This window comes from Littorina saxatilis, linkage group LG15 (genome assembly GCF_037325665.1).
Source record: "Littorina saxatilis isolate snail1 linkage group LG15, US_GU_Lsax_2.0, whole genome shotgun sequence".
NCBI lineage: Eukaryota > Metazoa > Mollusca > Gastropoda > Littorinimorpha > Littorinidae > Littorina > Littorina saxatilis.
In genome coordinates this window covers 7,442,132-7,459,923 of record NC_090259.1, presented here as the reverse complement: position 1 = coordinate 7,459,923, position 17,792 = coordinate 7,442,132, and the positions used below count along the sequence as shown (strand labels likewise).

Genomic DNA, 17,792 nt, shown 5'->3' with positions numbered 1-17,792 from the left:
ATGTTTAGTTTAAATCTTGTGTCGATACTATTTAATTCTGCCTCGCTATTAGCCATTGAGTAAAACTGTTTTATCACCATTGCTTTATTGTTGTTAATTCGTCTCCAGAAATATGTTTTGTTTTAATCTTGTGTCGATACTATTTAACTCTGCCTCGTTATTAGCCATTGAGTATAACTGTTTTATCACCATTGTTTTATTGTTGTTCTTTGGCCATTTACGTTGAATGACTTGTTATACATTGACATTGATAGTTTTATTCTTCTTCTTCTTCGTCGTTCGCTAGATAGTTTTATTATAAGAACCTTTTTTTTTTTTAATTCCTATTAACTCGATGTTCTTTAACTATGTTTGTAAATTGTTAGAGGATCTTTTAGTAGAAGTGTTTAACTGTCGAAGCTGCTTTTACCTAAGAGACCGACTGTATATTGTGCTGTTGTACTTGTCAGACTTGATTGTACCAAGTCCTTCACATGTTGTAATGCGCTTAGAGCCAAATATTTTTGTTTTTTGTAAGGGATAGGCGCAATATAAATACACTTTATTATTATTATACATCACATTACATGTACCCTACAGGTAGCGCTTCATACATCACATTACATGTACCCTACAGGTGGTGCTTCATACATCACATTACATGTACCCTACAGGTAGCGCTTCATACATCACATTACATGTACCCTACAGGTAGCGCTTCATACATCACATTACATGTACCCTACAGGTGGTGCTTCATACATCACATTACATGTACCCTACAGGTAGCGCTTCATACATCACATTACATGTACCCTACAGGTGGTGCTTCATACATCACATTACATGTACCCTACAGGTAGCGCTTCATACATCACATTACATGTACCCTACAGGTAGCGCTTCATACATCACATTACATGTACCCTACAGGTAGCGCTTCATACATCACATTACATGTACCCTACAGGTGGCGCTTCATACATCACATTACATGTACCCTACAGGTGGTGCTTCATACATCACATTACATGTACCCTACAGGTGGTGCTTCATACATCACATTACATGTACCCTACAGGTAGCGCTTCATACATCACATTACATGTACCCTACAGGTGGTGCTTCATACATCACATTACATGTACCCTACAGGTGGTGCTTCATACATCACATTACATGTACCCTACAGGTGGTGCTTCATACATCACATTACATGTACCCTACAGGTGGTGCTTCATACATCACATTACATGTACCCTACAGGTGGTGCTTCATACATCACATTACATGTACCCTACAGGTAGCGCTTCATACATCACATTACATGTACCCTACAGGTAGCGCTTCATACATCACATTACATGTACCCTACAGGTGGTGCTTCATACATCACATTACATGTACCCTACAGGTGGTGCTTCATACATCACATTACATGTACCCTACAGGTGGTGCTTCATACATCACATTACATGTACCCTACAGGTAGCGCTTCATACATCACATTACATGTACCCTACAGGTAGCGCTTCATACATCACATTACATGTACCCTACAGGTAGCGCTTCATACATCTCATTACATGTACCCTACAGGTAGCGCTTCATACATCACATTACATGTACCCTACAGGTGGTGCTTCATACATCACATTACATGTACCCTACAGGTAGCGCTTCATACATCACATTACATGTACCCTACAGGTAGCGCTTCATACATCTCATTACATGTACCCTACAGGTAGCGCTTCATACATCACATTACATGTACCCTACAGGTGGTGCTTCATACATCACATTACGTGTACCCTACAGGTGGATGCGGAGACGGTAGAGGGCGCGGTGAAGACCGTGTTGGAGCGGGCGGAGATGACGCGCGCCACTGTTCGCAGCATGACGCAGAGTTTGTCCACGATGGTGGTGGAGGATAACCAGCTCTTCGCGTTCTGCGTCACGGGCCCCCCCGCCACCCGCCTCGTTCCCTTCCTGGTGCTGGGGGTGTGTCTCGCGCTGCAGATCGCCATCCAGTTGTACTTCCTGCACACGTCTTGTCGACAGTACTGGCCGGCCTGGCTCCCGTGACTCCACACTGGCTGCTTCTGCTGACCGGCTCACCTTCTGGCTGCTCCAATAGCTTTATTAATGGCTTCACTACTGGCTGCTCTACTGGCTTTACAACTCGCTTCACTTCTCGCTTCACTACAGGCTGCTCTACTGGCTTTACAACTCGCTTCACTTCTCGCTTCACTACAGGCTGCTCTACTGGCTTTACAACTCGCTTCACTTCTCGCTTCACTTCTCGCTTCACTACAAACTGCTCAGCTGGCTGCTCTACTGGCTTCACTACTTTGCTGCTCTACTGGCTTCACTACTGGCGTCACTACTGGCTGCACTACTGGCTGCACTACTGGCTGATCTACTGGTTTCACTACTGGCTGCGGGCGGGGATGTAGCTCAGTCGGTAGCGCGCTGGATTTGTATCCAGTTGGCCGCTGTCAGCGTGAGTTCGTCCCCACGTTCGGCGAGAGATTTATTTCTCAGAGTCAACTTTGTGTGCAGACTCTCCTCGGTGTCCGAACACCCCCGTGTGTACACGCAAGCACAAGACCAAAATGCGCACGAAAAAGATCCCGTAGTCCATGTCAGAGTTCGGTGGGTTATAGAAACACGAAAATACCCAGCATGCTTCCTCCGAAAGCGGCGTATGGCTGCCTAAATGGCGGGGTAAAAACGGTCATACACGTAAAAGCCGTGGGAGTTTCAGCCCATGAACGAACAAACAAACTACTGGCTGCTCTACTGGCTTAACAACTCACTTCACTACTTTTTTTTCTTTTTTTTTCTTTAGGAGATCAGACATTGTTAATCACACATGTGCGTGCGTTTTTTTTTTTATCGGAAGTTTTTTTATTTTTTATTTTTTTATTATCATTTTAATTCTTATTAAGCTATTATTGTTTTTCTTCAGTCTCACTCTTTCTCTCAGCTTCACACTCAATGGACAGTAAACAGATCCTGGACAATTTTTTTACAACATTTTTATTTACATTTACCCTCTCTCTCTCTCTCTCTCTCTCTCTCTCTCTCTCTCTTTCTTAGTCTCTCCCTAGTCTGTCTTTCTCTGCATCCACTTTCTTTCTCTTCGACTTGTCTGTTTTTTTTCTGAATTTTGCTCTTCGGATTTTTCTGTCTTCTTCTTTGTTCTTCTTTTTTGCTTCGTCTCTCTCTCTCTCTCTCTCTCTCTCTCTCTCTCTCTCTCTCTCTCTCCTCTCTCTCTCCTCTCTCTCTCTCTCTCCTCTCCCCCATACTCTGTCGGTCTCTCTCTCCCCCTCTCTCCCATAGTCTGCCAATCTCTCTCTCTCTCTCTCTCTCTCTCTCTCTCTCTCTTTCTCTCTCTCGCACTGTCTCCTCTCGTTCTATCTTCTCTCTCTCCACGTGTGGTTTGAACAATATTGTTATGTAATGAGTGGTCTCTCTCACGTTTGTTGGATAAACCACATTACATGTACCCTACAGGTAGCGCTTCATACATCACATTACATGTACCCTACAGGTAGCGCTTCATACATCACATTACATGTACCCTACAGGTGGCGCTTCATACATCACATTACATGTACCCTACAGGTGGTGCTTCATACATCACATTACATGTACCCTACAGGTAGCGCTTCATACATCACATTACATGTACCCTACAGGTAGCGCTTCATACATCACATTACATGTACCCTACAGGTAGCGCTTCATACATCACATTACATGTACCCTACAGGTGGTGCTTCATACATCACATTACATGTACCCTACAGGTGGTGCTTCATACATCACATTACATGTACCCTACAGGTAGCGCTTCATACATCACATTACATGTACCCTACATGTGGTGCTTCATACATCACATTACATGTACCCTACAGGTGGTGCTTCATACATCACATTACATGTACCCTACAGGTGGTGCTTCATACATCACATTACATGTACCCTACAGGTGGTGCTTCATACATCACATTACATGTACCCTACAGGGCTAGGTGGTGCTTCATACATCACATTACATGTACCCTACAGGTGGTGCTTCATACATCTCATTACATGTACCCTACAGGTAGGGCTTCATACATCACATTACATGTACCCTACAGGTAGCGCTTCATACATCACATTACATGTACCCTACAGGTAGCGCTTCATACATCACATTACATGTACCCTACAGGTGGTGCTTCATACATCACATTACATGTACCATACAGGTGGTGCTTCATACATCACATTACATGTACCCTACAGGTAGCGCTTCATACATCACATTACATGTACCCTACAGGTAGCGCTTCATACATCACATTACATGTACCCTACAGGTAGCGCTTCATACATCACATTACATGTACCCTACAGGTGGTGCTTCATACATCACATTACATGTACCCTACAGGTGGATGCGGAGACGGAAGAGGGCGCTTCACTTCTCGCTTCCCTACAGGCTGCTCCACTGGCTTTACAACTCGCTTCACTTCTCGCTTCACTACAAGCTGCTCTACTGGCTTTACAAGTCGCTTCACTACAGGCTGCTATGCTGGCTTTACAACTCGCTTCACTTCTCGCTTCACTACATACTGCTCAACTGGCTGCTCTACTGTCTTCACTACAGGCTGCTCTACTGGCTTCACTACTGGCTGCTCTACTGGCTGCACTACTGGCTGCTCTACTGGCTGCACTACTCGCTTTACTACTGGCTGCTCTAGTGGCTTCACTACTGGCTGCTCTACTGGCCTCACTACTCGCTTCACTACTGGCCTCACTACAGGCTGCTCTACTGGCTTCACTACTCGCTTTACTACTGGCTTCACTACTGACTTCACTACTCGTTTTACTTCTGGCTGCACTACTGGCTCTACTGTTCCGGACAGGTACTGGCTCAACTTCTCTCTATGCTACTGGCTTCACAACTGATGCGAACGAACCTCGCTGTTCCGATGGGTCTTCGAACTACAGCGAAAAAGAAAACTATATTAAAGGCATATGTACTCGATGACTATACACGCTAATTGCTTTACCAACAGCTGGGGACATGCTAAATTAAGTTCCCTGCAAAATATTGTGGTCTAGGACCCCTTCAATGTTGAGATATGTTAATTTTCATTTTGATCTGGATCGTCCTATTTATAGATTTGGCAACACATGTAACGTTGATGCAAGGGAGCTAACACCGCGGCTTTGTTGACATCCTCACTTTTTCAGAGGCTAGAACAAGCTGTAATGCATGTATTATGGTCCGCGCATGGTGACATATATCGTCATTATATGGTCTTATGGTGCGTTTGACATCGATTATGGGCAAACTACACTTTGTAAACACTGGAGCGCGTACATATGCCTTTGATTACTGACTCGAAGGCAAATATTCCCCAAAATTACTGGTGGCGAAGATTTTCTCCACACAGACCCAAATACCAGCACATGTTGTGTTTGTTCCCGAACATTGAGATCAAAAACCAAAACTTGTGAAGCGTAACCTCCCTACCAGGAACACTACACACTGATCTAAGAAGAAAGGAGCACCGTTGCACTGAAACAAGCTAAATCAAAGAAAACTATGCAAGAAAATGAACTGGAAACCACTACCAACTGCACAGCAGGTATATTTCTCCCAGCACAGTTTTATTTACCATAAAAAGGCACAAAGTTTGAACAGCAGAACGATGATCGACATATAACACCATAACAATTAGGCTACAGAGAAGCCTCCTTTGCACACTGCAGCGAAAACCACTCGCAAAAATGTCAACAGCACTGATTCTAAATCTAGAGACCTCACAGCCTTCAGTAAACTTAAATTGATTATCGACATCTCAAGAAAACCATGCAGCATTAGGAGAATGTCAGAAATATCATGTACTTCTAAAATTCAAGGGCTTGGTATAGAAATTCGAGAGAGAGAGAGAGAGAGAGAGAGAGAGAGAGAGAGAGAGAGAGAATGTGTCACTAAGGGTCAGTGTGTACCACTTATTATTAGTGTGTGGATGTGTATGCCAGTGTGTGGATGTGTCAGTGTGCGGGTGGATGTGTGTGTGTGTGTGTGTTTGTGTACACGTGCAAGCTATATATGAGCGTTATATGGTAGCCTAAGCACATTGTCATTCAGGTAAAGGAGCAGCGCATGTAATAAACAAGAAGAGCAAACGCTCGATCGAGTCACTTTCGCAGTTCTGAATATTATATGAGGCATCAGATGGACAGGAAGAAATTGCTATTCACAACACAATGAGTCACGTTCACATAAAATTTGAGCCCGGTCACTTTTATAGTTTCCGAGAAAAGCCCAACGTTAAGTTGTGTGTTGCCGAACAGAAAAGGCTAGTTATCTCCCTTGTTTTTCTGATAACGTTCGTAAAAGGCTACAGATGTAAATACTTTGATGTAAAGAATAATCCTACAAAGTTTCAATCACATCCGATGAACTTTGTCAAAGATATAAAATGTCTAATTTTTCCTTTGACGCTGACCTGTGACCTTGAAAAAGGTCAAAGGTCAACGAAACCATCGTTAAAGTGTAGAGGTCATTGGAGGTCACGACTAAACAAAATATGAGCCCGATCGCTTTGATAGTTTCCGAGAAAAGTCCAACGTTAAGGTGGTGTCTACGGACGGCCGGCCGGCGGACAGACTAACACTGACCGATTACATAGAGTCACTTTTTCTCAAGTGACTCAAAAAGTCCAACAGTTCTCACTTTGTGTTGAATAAACAATAGACCCAGAGGTGCGAATTACTGTGTGGTTGTGTTTACTTTGACACGTGCTTTCTGTACATGCAACTTTTACTGTGACCGTGATTTGCCACTGGTGTTCGTGATCGTGAAAACAAAAATCAAGGTAACTGTGATCGTGAAAGCTAAAATTTCCCTTCCAGTGATCGTGATGATACCCCCCCTTTGGGGCCCTCTAATCATGCCATGGAAATTATGATCAGTTTACAGATAAATACAATGACAATTAAAAGCAATTTGCAGCCCAGTGTCTTATTATTTGATCATATTCTGTCTATTTTTATCATTGCATCTTTGCTACAGAAATTCATGGTTACATCTTGACCAAAAGTCAATTATTATCAATAAACCAAACAACATGCGCACACAAAAACACTCAATTGTCAAGAACAGTGTCTATTTTATTCCATGTAGATCTCAAATCCACAGGCACACATTCTCTCTGCACAGTTCAAAGGTGCTACACATTTTGTTTGTTTATTTGTTGCTTAACGTCCAGCCGACTACGCAGAGCCATATCAGGACGAGGAAGGGGGGGATGAAGGGGGCCACTTGTCAAGCGATTCCTGTTTACAAATGCACTAACCCATTACTTGTGTCCCAGCAGGCTTTAGTAAAACTAAATTAATACCTACTGGAAGATTACCAGTTTCCAGTATGTTAAAATAGGCTTAACCTATCTACTGCTGGACTTACATCAGAACACTAACAGATTAAACTATACATGAATCGCGAGACAAGCGGCAAGAGAAGAGATTTTTGGAAAAAATACAGGTGAATGAGCAAGAAGGCAGAAAAAAGAAAAGAATTCATGAAAAAAAAGAGAGCATGACAGGAAAGAGGAACCAAAAATCTACCTAACAGCAAACTAGAAAGCTCCTGCGGTTCCAAAAACAGGAGGGGCCTTTAATTTCATAACCGCAGTGCCCCACTGCGGGAGGTGCTACACATGAAACTATTCTTGGAATTCGAGCATATTTAGAAAGCTAAAATCTTTCAGAGGGAAGTGGTGTTATCAAACACTGGTCGTTTCACATGCTCCCTGGAAATCACTGAAAGCAGACCTCTTCAACTTCAGAAGACCCTCCCTCGTCTTCTTTTTGAGGGGCTATCTAGAGATACTCCAGTGCCGAGAGTATGAAATAAATAAATATATAGCTGTCAGCGTTCTCTAGAATGAAAATGTCTCTACAAGGTGCTGAACTGTGCACATAATAAACAAGAAGAGCAAACGCTCGATCGAGTCACTTCCGCAGTTCTGAATATTATATGAGGCATCAGATGGACAGGAAGAAATTGCTATTCACAACACAATGAGTCACGTTCACATAAAATTTGAGCCCGGTCACTTTTATAGTTTCCGAGAAAAGCCCAACGTTAAGTTGTGTGTTGCCGAACAGAAAAGGCTAGTTATCTCCCTTGTTTTTCTGATAACGTTCGTAAAAGGCTACAGATGTAAATACTTTGATGTAAAGAATAATCCTACAAAGTTTCAATCACATCCGATGAACTTTGTCAAAGATATAAAATGTCTAATTTTTCCTTTGACGCTGACCTGTGACCTTGAAAAAGGTCAAAGGTCAACGAAACCATCGTTAAAGTGTAGAGGTCATTGGAGGTCACGACTAAACAAAATATGAGCCCGATCGCTTTGATAGTTTCCGAGAAAAGTCCAACGTTAAGGTGGTGTCTACGGACGGCCGGACAGACTAACACTGACCGATTACATAGAGTCACTTTTTCTCAAGTGACTCAACAAGAAGGGCAAAGCCCATACGACTCACATGCTTGACCTTGACATGGTCAAATAACTAAACCTAGCAATGACATCATACACTGAGAACTGCTTTACACATTTTTCCTACCAAAATACATGTTTGTTTGTTTGTTTGTTTATTTGTTGCTTAACGTCCAGCCGACTACGCAGAGCCATATCAGGACGAGGAAGGGGGGGATGAAGGGGGCCATTTGTCAAGCGATTCCTGTTTACAAATGCACTAACCCATTACTTGTGTCCCAGCAGGCTTTAGTAAAACTAAATTAATACCTACTGGAAGATTACCAGTTTCCAGTATGCTAAAAATAGGCTTAACCTATCTACTGCTGGACTTACACCAGAACACTAACAGATTAAACTATACATGAATCGCGAGACAAGCGGCAAGAGAAGAGATTTTTGGAAAAAATACAGGTGAATGAGCAAGAAGGCAGAAAAAAGAAAAGAATTCATGAAGAAAAAGAGAGCATGACAGGAAAGAGGAACCAAAAATCTACCTAACAGCAAACTAGAAAGCTCCTGCGGTTCCAAAAACAGGAGGGGCCTTTAATTTCATAACCGCAGTGCCCCACTGCGGGAGCAGGCTTTAGTAAAACTAAATTAATACCTACTGGAAGATTACCAGTTTCCAGTATGTTAAAATAGGCTTAACCTATCTACTGCTGGACTTACATCAGAACACTAACAGATTAAACTATACATGAATCGCGAGACAAGCGGCAAGAGAAGAGATTTTTGGAAAAAATACAAGTGAATGAGCAAGAAGGCAGAAAAAAGAAAAGAATTCATGAAGAAAAAGAGAGCATGACAGGAAAGAGGAACCAAAAATCTACCTAACAGCAAACTAGAAAGCTCCTGCGGTTCCAAAAACAGGAGGGGCTTTTAATTTCATAACCGCAGTGCCCCACTGCGGGACAAAATACATGTGACCTTGACCCAAGGTCAAGGTCATCCAAGGTCATGCAACACAAAGCTGTTAATTCAAGACATAGGAAGTACAATGGTGCTTATTGGCTCTTTCTACCATGAGATATGGTCACTTTTAGTGGTTCACTACCTTATTTTGGTCACATTTCATAAGGGTCAAAGTGACCTTGACCTTGATCATATGTGACCAAATGTGTCTCATGATGAAAGCATAACATGTGCCCCACATAATTTTTGGCTCCACGTAAGTGTAGCCTATGCGATGATAAACTTTGTCTGTCTGTGCGTGCGTATGTATGTATGTATGTGTGTATGTCTGTGGTAGAAACTTTAACATTTCCGAGTCTATGGATTACGTCAGTCTCGGTCAAAAGTGTTCGACGTGTGTGATAGAAACTATTTGAAGACGTCACATTATGACGTAAGAGGGTTAGACGTCACGCAAAGGAATTACTGAAAGTCTCGGTCATTGTTATTGTGAGCGGGCCGAGACTTCTTGGCAGATCCAGGGTCTCGCTTTCTTGCATAGTTTCACCAAACACTGTACATGTGTGTGTGTGTGTGTGTGTGTGTGTGTGTGTGTGTGTGTGTGTGTGTGTGTGTGTGTGTGTGTGTGTGTGTGTATGTGTGACGGAGTGACTGAGTTTGTGTTACTGTTTGTCGATTTCTTACGTGAGCCTTGAAGGCTTCGCCTCTTGTTAAGTTTGAAACAGTTATCTTCCATAGTTCAGGGTCAAGGTCACTTCAAAATATGTATACAATCCAACTTTGAAGAGCTCCTGTGACCTTGACCTTGAAGCAAGGTAAACCAAACTGGTATCAAAAGATGGGGCTTACTTTGCCCTATATATCATATATAGGTGAGGTATTGAATCTCAAAAACTTCAGAGAAAATGGGAAAAATGTAAAAAAATAGCTGTTTTTTAGGCAACATTTATGGCCCCTGCGACCTTGACCTTGAAGCAAGGTCAAGATGCTATGTATGTTTTTTGGGGCCTTGTCATCATACACCATCTTGCCAAATTTGGTACTGATAGACTGAATAGTGTCCAAGAAATATCCAACGTTAAAGTTTTCCGGACGGACGTCCGGACGGACGTCCGGACGGACGGACGGACGACTCGGGTGAGTACATAGACTCACTTTTGCTTCGCATGTGAGTCAAAAAACCACCACACACACAACATATGTTCAAACACTGATCCAAATGTTGGGGGTGGGCGTTTACTGGGTACTAACGGCGCTTACAAGGTAGATTACAGTACATTAAAAAGTAAAAAACTATATATACATTAGGCCAAAAAAAAAAAATGCTTTGGTTACGGTTTCCCGACCGACCCTAATTTTTTGGGCCGACCCTAAACTTTTTTTTGGGTCCTAAAGCTAAAAATAAAATGAACCAAACACATACATACACAAAAAAAAAACCACACACACACACAAAAACCCACCGAAAACGACAACACCACGGCACAGAGAAAACATCGATCGCCGGCGAGCAGACAACAACAAGCCCGACAAGGGACACCACTCCGCTTTTTACAACTCCCATATCCAAGGGAAGTCAGTCTCGTGCGTTCGTTCGTTGCGCGAACGTAAAAAGATGTCGTCTGCATTTGCAATCTTATTCGGAAAGTGCGTTCATATCGAACAAACACGACTGATAAGTCGGTATTTTGACTAGTTTTCAATTTGTGACAATCAGTCCAGACTGCGTTCAAGACTGTGTTCACTGGTGGCACTATACAGTTTAAAGGGTATGTCCAGTTTTCTTTTCTTAACATGAAAAAGTAATTAATATCTGTGGTTCCAAATACACCAATATGAAAATACCTGGAATATCCTGCATACACAAATATTTTTATCATTTCAAGAGGGACCAACCAAAAAAAAAAAAGTTTAATCGACCTACCTACCCTATTTTTTTTGGCCATGAAACCGTAACCAAAGCATTTTTTTTTGGGCCTTATTTGTATTTTTGACCAAATTATGACATTTTACACAGATTGAGACAGTCAGTGTTCCTCAAGGTGAACAAGGACTGTCAAGGTGTGTGTAAAATGTCATATTTTGGTCAAAAATACAAATAACATTTATGTATCGATTGGTTCTAGTTAGAATTCCTTTTAATTGTTTTTTTAATGTACAAACATGCACTATTTTGTAGTCTCAGCTGGCCGTCTAATATGGAATGTGACAGAGCATGTGTAAACCAACCCACACAGAAACGCACTTTGTTTAACACCACAATGTACTCCAATGCAGGCAACAAGGAAGAAAGTCAGTGTACTGGCCAGTTGGATCTATAATGTCATTCCTATGACCCATACACAGCAACTGCACATGGCAACTCTTACACCTTCACCCGAATAGCCAATATCTTTCCTCAATATAACTCTGAATGATGCGTATCGTTTGGCTTTATTGATCTTTCCCTCTTCTTCTTCCAGGACATCTTCAATCTCTTCTTTGTGTGTGGGCCAGTAGGAGCCTGCTGTCATCAAGCACCAGTGCCTTGAAGTCCTGGAGCATAAACAGAAAATCACCCATCAGTGAAGACACTTAATTCAAACTTCGAAAAGGGTTGAAAAAATTAACCAAAAAGGTCTAAATGCAAGAAAAAGTGTGAAAATAAAGAGTTACAGAAGAGTGTTTGTAATCTATTCATGTACATAATGGATTGCAAGTGTGAGTAAAAGGTGGTGGTGGGTGGGAGAGGGGGGATGGGATATACCTGTGGGCATTGGCTTTCCAGATTTTTAGCATTCTGACACACTTAGCATTCTCACACTGACAAGTGTGAAAATGTGACGTGTTCTAGTGCTCCTGACGAGCAAAAGTGTCAGTTACACATCTTTAGCTACTTGGAATGAATGCCCAGTTTACCATTGCATTGTACAGTGAAACCCTAACTTTGCCCCCCCCCCCCCCTCCCCCCCCCCCCCCCCCCCTTTTAAAAAAACACAACAACATTTGTCTTAAAAGACACTACTTTCTCAGATTCCTGTTTATAACCTCTATTCTAAGACATTCTGCTTTTCTTTGATTGAGTTTGCTGTATATACATATATATCTTAAAAGGGCTCCACTGTGTCTCTAAAAATTTTCTCTACAAGAGGTATTGTAGCAGCATCTGTCAAGTGCTCAACCGCAAAAAGGTCAATTTGACATAATTATTCAATACTTATCGTCTTATGTTTCAAGCTAAGCAGAACTGCTGTTTGACATGTGGTTGGAAAATGTGCTTCAGGGATTGTCTTGTTTGAAGAAAAAAATTGAACAGGAAGGCAGACATCTATTTGAACTGCAAAGCAGACACAATTCAAAAACCTACACATCATTATTATGACTTCCTACATAACAGCATGATCATGGAATCTGTTAACTTAGCCAATGTGTCAGATCATAACGATCATTATGGAGGCAGAAATGATCCCCTCAATCTGTAAAATATCCTTCTTTACAAACTGCATACAGGTGTAGCTTAAACAGAATTCATATTACAGTGGAACCCCCTTTTACGATCTCCCAAAATCTGATAAAATCAGGTATTAAAAAGCAGGAAGTCTTAAAATGAAGGTGAATTTGCATAGGTTATGACCAGAAAATCTTAAAAGCAAGGTCTAAATATAGGGGAGATCTTGAATTGTAAAGGTTTTTAAAAGGGGGGGGGGGGGGGGGAGGTTCACGGTACAGCACCCCAATTGTGAGGACTGTTCATTTATTTCCCTTTATGAGACACTAAAAGGTTGTGGGTACTGAAATATAACTGCACAAAATATCTTGACAAAATCTGGATGCTGAAGCTGAATTTTCATTCTTTTTCAATATTTTTTAAACCAGGAAATACACACATTCCCTAGAATGAAAAAAAAGCACCGGTAATGTAATTTGTGACTGAGACCTAAAAACCTTACCGTTAGTCATTATTTAGTATACCCTGTAACAAAGTCTTCGACCTCACAAATCTTGCAGAATAAAAAGGTACTTACTCGAATGATTGAGTTTGGAGGAGGCGTGGGGTTTGAGGGGGGGAAGCAGTGAGAGAAAGTACTTATAGTTATAACTATAGTCCTGATTCACCTTCAAATTGTTTTTGGGCCACCCAGACCACTATTTACACCCCCACTTACACACAATTTTACTTATTTTCTGCACACATTACATTCCTAAAACACACACACATCCACACATAACAAGTACACAACACGCACTGATTTTCTTGACATTGTTCAGTTGGATGAATGTAATTTCTTCATTTTCTGTGATAGCACTCTATTGGAATTCACAAAATTACCCTTGGCTCTAACATCATAAGTCTTTTTCTTTTAACTCCTGCACACAGAGAAAGTATATATTAATCGGTGATGCTTTGAAAGCGATTTGAAGGCCTTTTCCCGTCGGATACTATCCCTTTAAGGTGTTGCAACCTCTGGCTTGAACTTTCAACACAAAAATTCTTGAGTGACACACACTCGTCGTAAAAGATCACAACACACAGCAATAGATCACACCGAAACTTAAATAACGAATAGAACTTAAAACACCGAAACTTAAATAAACAGTACCTGCTCGAATAATCCCACCGATGTCATTGCAAAAACTTGAAAAAGCACGACGTTCTGTTGGGTCATTATGCGAGCTTGCTGTTTTTCACTTTCGATCCGCTCTCGTTCCGTATCTGGGTCTCCTCCACCACTTCCACGAGATGCCGCCAAACGAATCATATTGCGTGCGTTGATCTAAAGGGAACGAAGTAACCGCACTTGCGTGATGAAATCCAAAACACGTTGATGAGACCGGAAAATGCAAGGGGAGGTCACTGTAGAGGTCATTGAGGGGAGGTCATTCATGCAGACAGGAAGTTATCTCGACTGCCTCAAATCAACCACTCACAAAGCTCATAGTTTGTGGAAAGTTTCAAACAAAACTGAAATAGCTCGAGATTACGAATTATTCGCAGGAAAGTGAAGCCGTACTGTCTACAATTTATCAGGTTTGTTTTGTCAAATGTGATGCATTAAGTTGATCTGTCGCTTGATATGCACTAGAAGATCTTTGCACTTGGTCGATCGTTTCATAAATATAATTAGCGATTTTTATATTTAGTCAAGGCTATTCTGCCTGTAGGCTACGTTGCCGGTACCGGCAAAATAACGATATGTTACGGTAGAGGCTATTTTGCCGGTAGAGGCTCTCTCTCTCTCATCCTCGGATCAGTGCAAGAAACCTGGATCAGCACCTCGGATGGCACTCACAGGAACAAAAACCTCCTCTCTTCCATTTCCCTAATATGCCACGTCAACAGCTGCCAGAATTGTATAGACCTGAACATATGTCTCTGCATCAACAGAGCATGAGATCAGAGGCTCTGAGTGCCCTCGACAAAAAGTTAATGTTTGATCTACTATCTAGAGCACTATCTTCCATTTAAACCCAGCGGTGTGCATCTGTGTCGCTTTTTGCAATATCAGTTATTGTGTTAGGATATAAACGGTTTCGTTTTAACCGAAGTCCTGAGTCTGAGTCAGCTGCCTCTTTTCAAATAACCTTGTAAGTTAATTGTGTTCATTCTGTATAAATATGCGTTCAAAAAGTGGATTAAACATTGGACACGTGAACGTATATCACTTGGGGAACAAGCTGCATGATGTCAGTTTACTTCTCAATACGTCACCATCGCTTCATCTACTTGGGTTAACAGAGACAAGACTGTCAAACCTAAAGCATAATGATGATTCTGTTGAGATTCAGAATTATTCTTTTATAAGACGTGATGCTGCTCATCCAAATCACACGGGAATCGGTGTGTATGTGCACAACGATTGTTTTCATGTTGTAAAACGCCGGCATGACCTTGAACCACAGAGTGTAGAGTGTATTTGGCTAGAAGTAAGGCCAAACAATTCATCTCCTATTCTAGTTGGATTCTTATACAGAAATCCCGCCTGCACGGATGAATGGTTTGATGACTTTATAGATATGATGGACAAAGTCAACGTGTGCAATTGTAATATGCTATTATTGGGAGACTTTAATATTAACATGTTAGTAAACCAGTCTCAATGGCTTGACAAAACTGAATCGCTAGGTATTACTCAACTTATAAAAGAGCCCACAAGAGTAACTAGCATGTCTTCAACTCTTCTGGATCATATATACACGAACAATGATAGCATGGTTCTAAATGCTTCAACATCTAATATTTGCATGAGTGACCATAAACCCATCACGTGCACTTGGTCGTGTAAACGACCAAAGGTAATGTCAAAAGGTCATACCTATATCACGTATAGATGTTTTAAAAAATTTGACAAGTCTGCGTTTTTACTTGACTTAAGTTTGGCAAATTTCCAATTGGTGTCAAATTGTTTTGATCCTGAAGAAGCTGCATTGTTATTTGTCAGAACATTATTATCTGTTGTTGACAGACATGCTCCAATCCGCAGGAAAAGAGTTAAATTTTCGACTGTACCGAACTGGATGACAGGTGAAATTAAAGATGCTATGTTAGTTCGAGATTTTCTAAAAAAAATTAAACAGTTTGAACTTTACAAAAAAATGCGAAACAAAATTTCTGAATTGGTGAAACTTGCAAAAAAGAAATATTTTCAAAATCTTATAATAGATAAAAATGACATATGTCAAATTTGGCGTGCAATGAATCAACTGACTAGTAAATCACGCAAAGCCCCATCCTGTATTAATCCTAATATAACTGCTGATGATTGTAATAGTTACTTTCTATCTATGACCGACAATGTTCTTGATTCCTCAGCCAGTTCTGATCAGATTGGCTATAAGGTGCCTGAAGTACTCAGTCAATTTTGTAATGAGAAACTTTTGCCATCTGACTCGTTTGATATACCTGTAATCACAGTCGTTGAAGTTGGTGCACTAATTTCTAAACTAAATAACAAAAAAACAATGGACACAAACAATCTTAATTCACAAATTGTAAAAATGTCACTTCCTTATATTGTAAACAGTTTAACCCATGTATACAATCTCTCTATCAGGAAGAATGTCTTCCCATCAGTGTTTAAAACGGCTAAAGTTATTCCAGTACCAAAGTCAAAAGACACCGATAGCCTTGACAACTACAGACCGATATCTATTCTCTCTATACTGTCTAAACCCCTGGAAAAGCATATACACACCCATCTCCTTAAATATGTTGAAGAAAACAATATTTTTCATCCTTATCAATCAGGTTTTCGTCCTAAACATTCATGTCATACTGCCCTTACCCGGCTCTGTGATACCTGGCTAAAAGCAATAAACAATCGTGAAATGGTTGGAGCGGTATTCCTTGATCTCAGGAAAGCATTTGACTTAGTTGATCACGCTATTTTGTTAGACAAATTACTTATTTACCTGCAAAATAGCTCATCTGTGTCCTTTTTTACATCATATCTGTCAGATAGGAAACAAGCAGTCTACCTAAACGGTTCATATTCATCACAAGGCACTGTAAAATGTGGAGTCCCACAAGGTTCTATCCTTGGTCCCTTACTGTTTGGACTATACATTAATGATTTACCATTACACCTCAAACAAGAAAATGCTGTACTTGATCTTTTTGCGGATGACTCAACACTTCACAGCAGTAATACAGATATAAATCTCATAAGAAAAGTACTCCAAGAAAGTATAGCAAATATTAATGATTGGTGTAATTGTAACAGAATGGCACTGCATCCTAAGAAAACAAAAAGCATGTTAATAACCACAAGACAAAAACACCAGCGACAGCCTCTGAGCCTTGATCTTATGCATGGTACAGTTAGCATTGCTCAAGTCCATCAACACCGTGTGCTTGGAGTTGTAATTGATGATGAACTTAACTGGCGCTCTCACATTGATACAGTTTATAAACGAGTTTCTAGGAACCTTTTCTTACTTAACAAGCTCTGGTGCGTTGTTTCTGTGGATGCCCTCAAAATGTTTTTCCACGCACACTGTCTCTCTCACATTTGCTATGCATCTACTGTCTGGTGCAATGCCAGTGATGTTCATATAAAGAAAATAAACACACTTCACAAGAGAGGTGTAAAGTTATTAAACCGAGATCCCAATATGACTACTCAAGAAAAATACACTCAACTGAACATTCTTCCGCTACATCAGCAGTTCTTTTTAAATGCTAGTGTTTTCATGTTTAAAATGTACAACCATGAAACACCTTCATACATCCAAGACCTGTTTGAGCGTCCTCCTGGTAGAGCGAGGCTTTTGAATTATACGCTACCGCTCCCACGCATTGATTTGTATAAATCTAGTTTATCCTACTGGGGATCGCTTGTGTGGAATATACTTCCA

The 17,792-nt window shown here is 41.0% G+C and overlaps 2 protein-coding genes and 1 long non-coding RNA gene across 5 annotated transcripts in view; 1 reads left to right on the top strand and 2 right to left on the bottom strand.

Annotated features, from left to right (window-relative positions):
• Window positions 1-3,012, top strand: part of LOC138948390 (uncharacterized protein DDB_G0286299-like) — a 48,085-nt gene extending 45,073 nt beyond the window's left edge. For all 3 annotated transcript variants that reach the window (XM_070319921.1, XM_070319922.1, XM_070319920.1), the window contains one exon: window positions 1,801-3,012. In XM_070319921.1, the coding sequence (XP_070176022.1) occupies window positions 1,801-2,067 (267 nt within the window). In that variant the 3' untranslated portion in view covers window positions 2,068-3,012. The remainder of the gene's footprint in view (window positions 1-1,800) is intronic.
• Window positions 1-17,792, bottom strand: part of LOC138948394 (uncharacterized) — a 290,382-nt gene that overhangs the window by 59,576 nt on the left and 213,014 nt on the right. The gene's annotated exons all lie outside the window — the stretch shown is intronic.
• On the bottom strand, window positions 7,155-9,974 carry LOC138948385 (uncharacterized). The gene is made up of 2 exons (XR_011449982.1): window positions 9,151-9,974; window positions 7,155-8,813 (listed from the first exon to the last, which is right to left on the bottom strand). It is a non-coding gene; the product is annotated as an uncharacterized lncRNA (long non-coding RNA).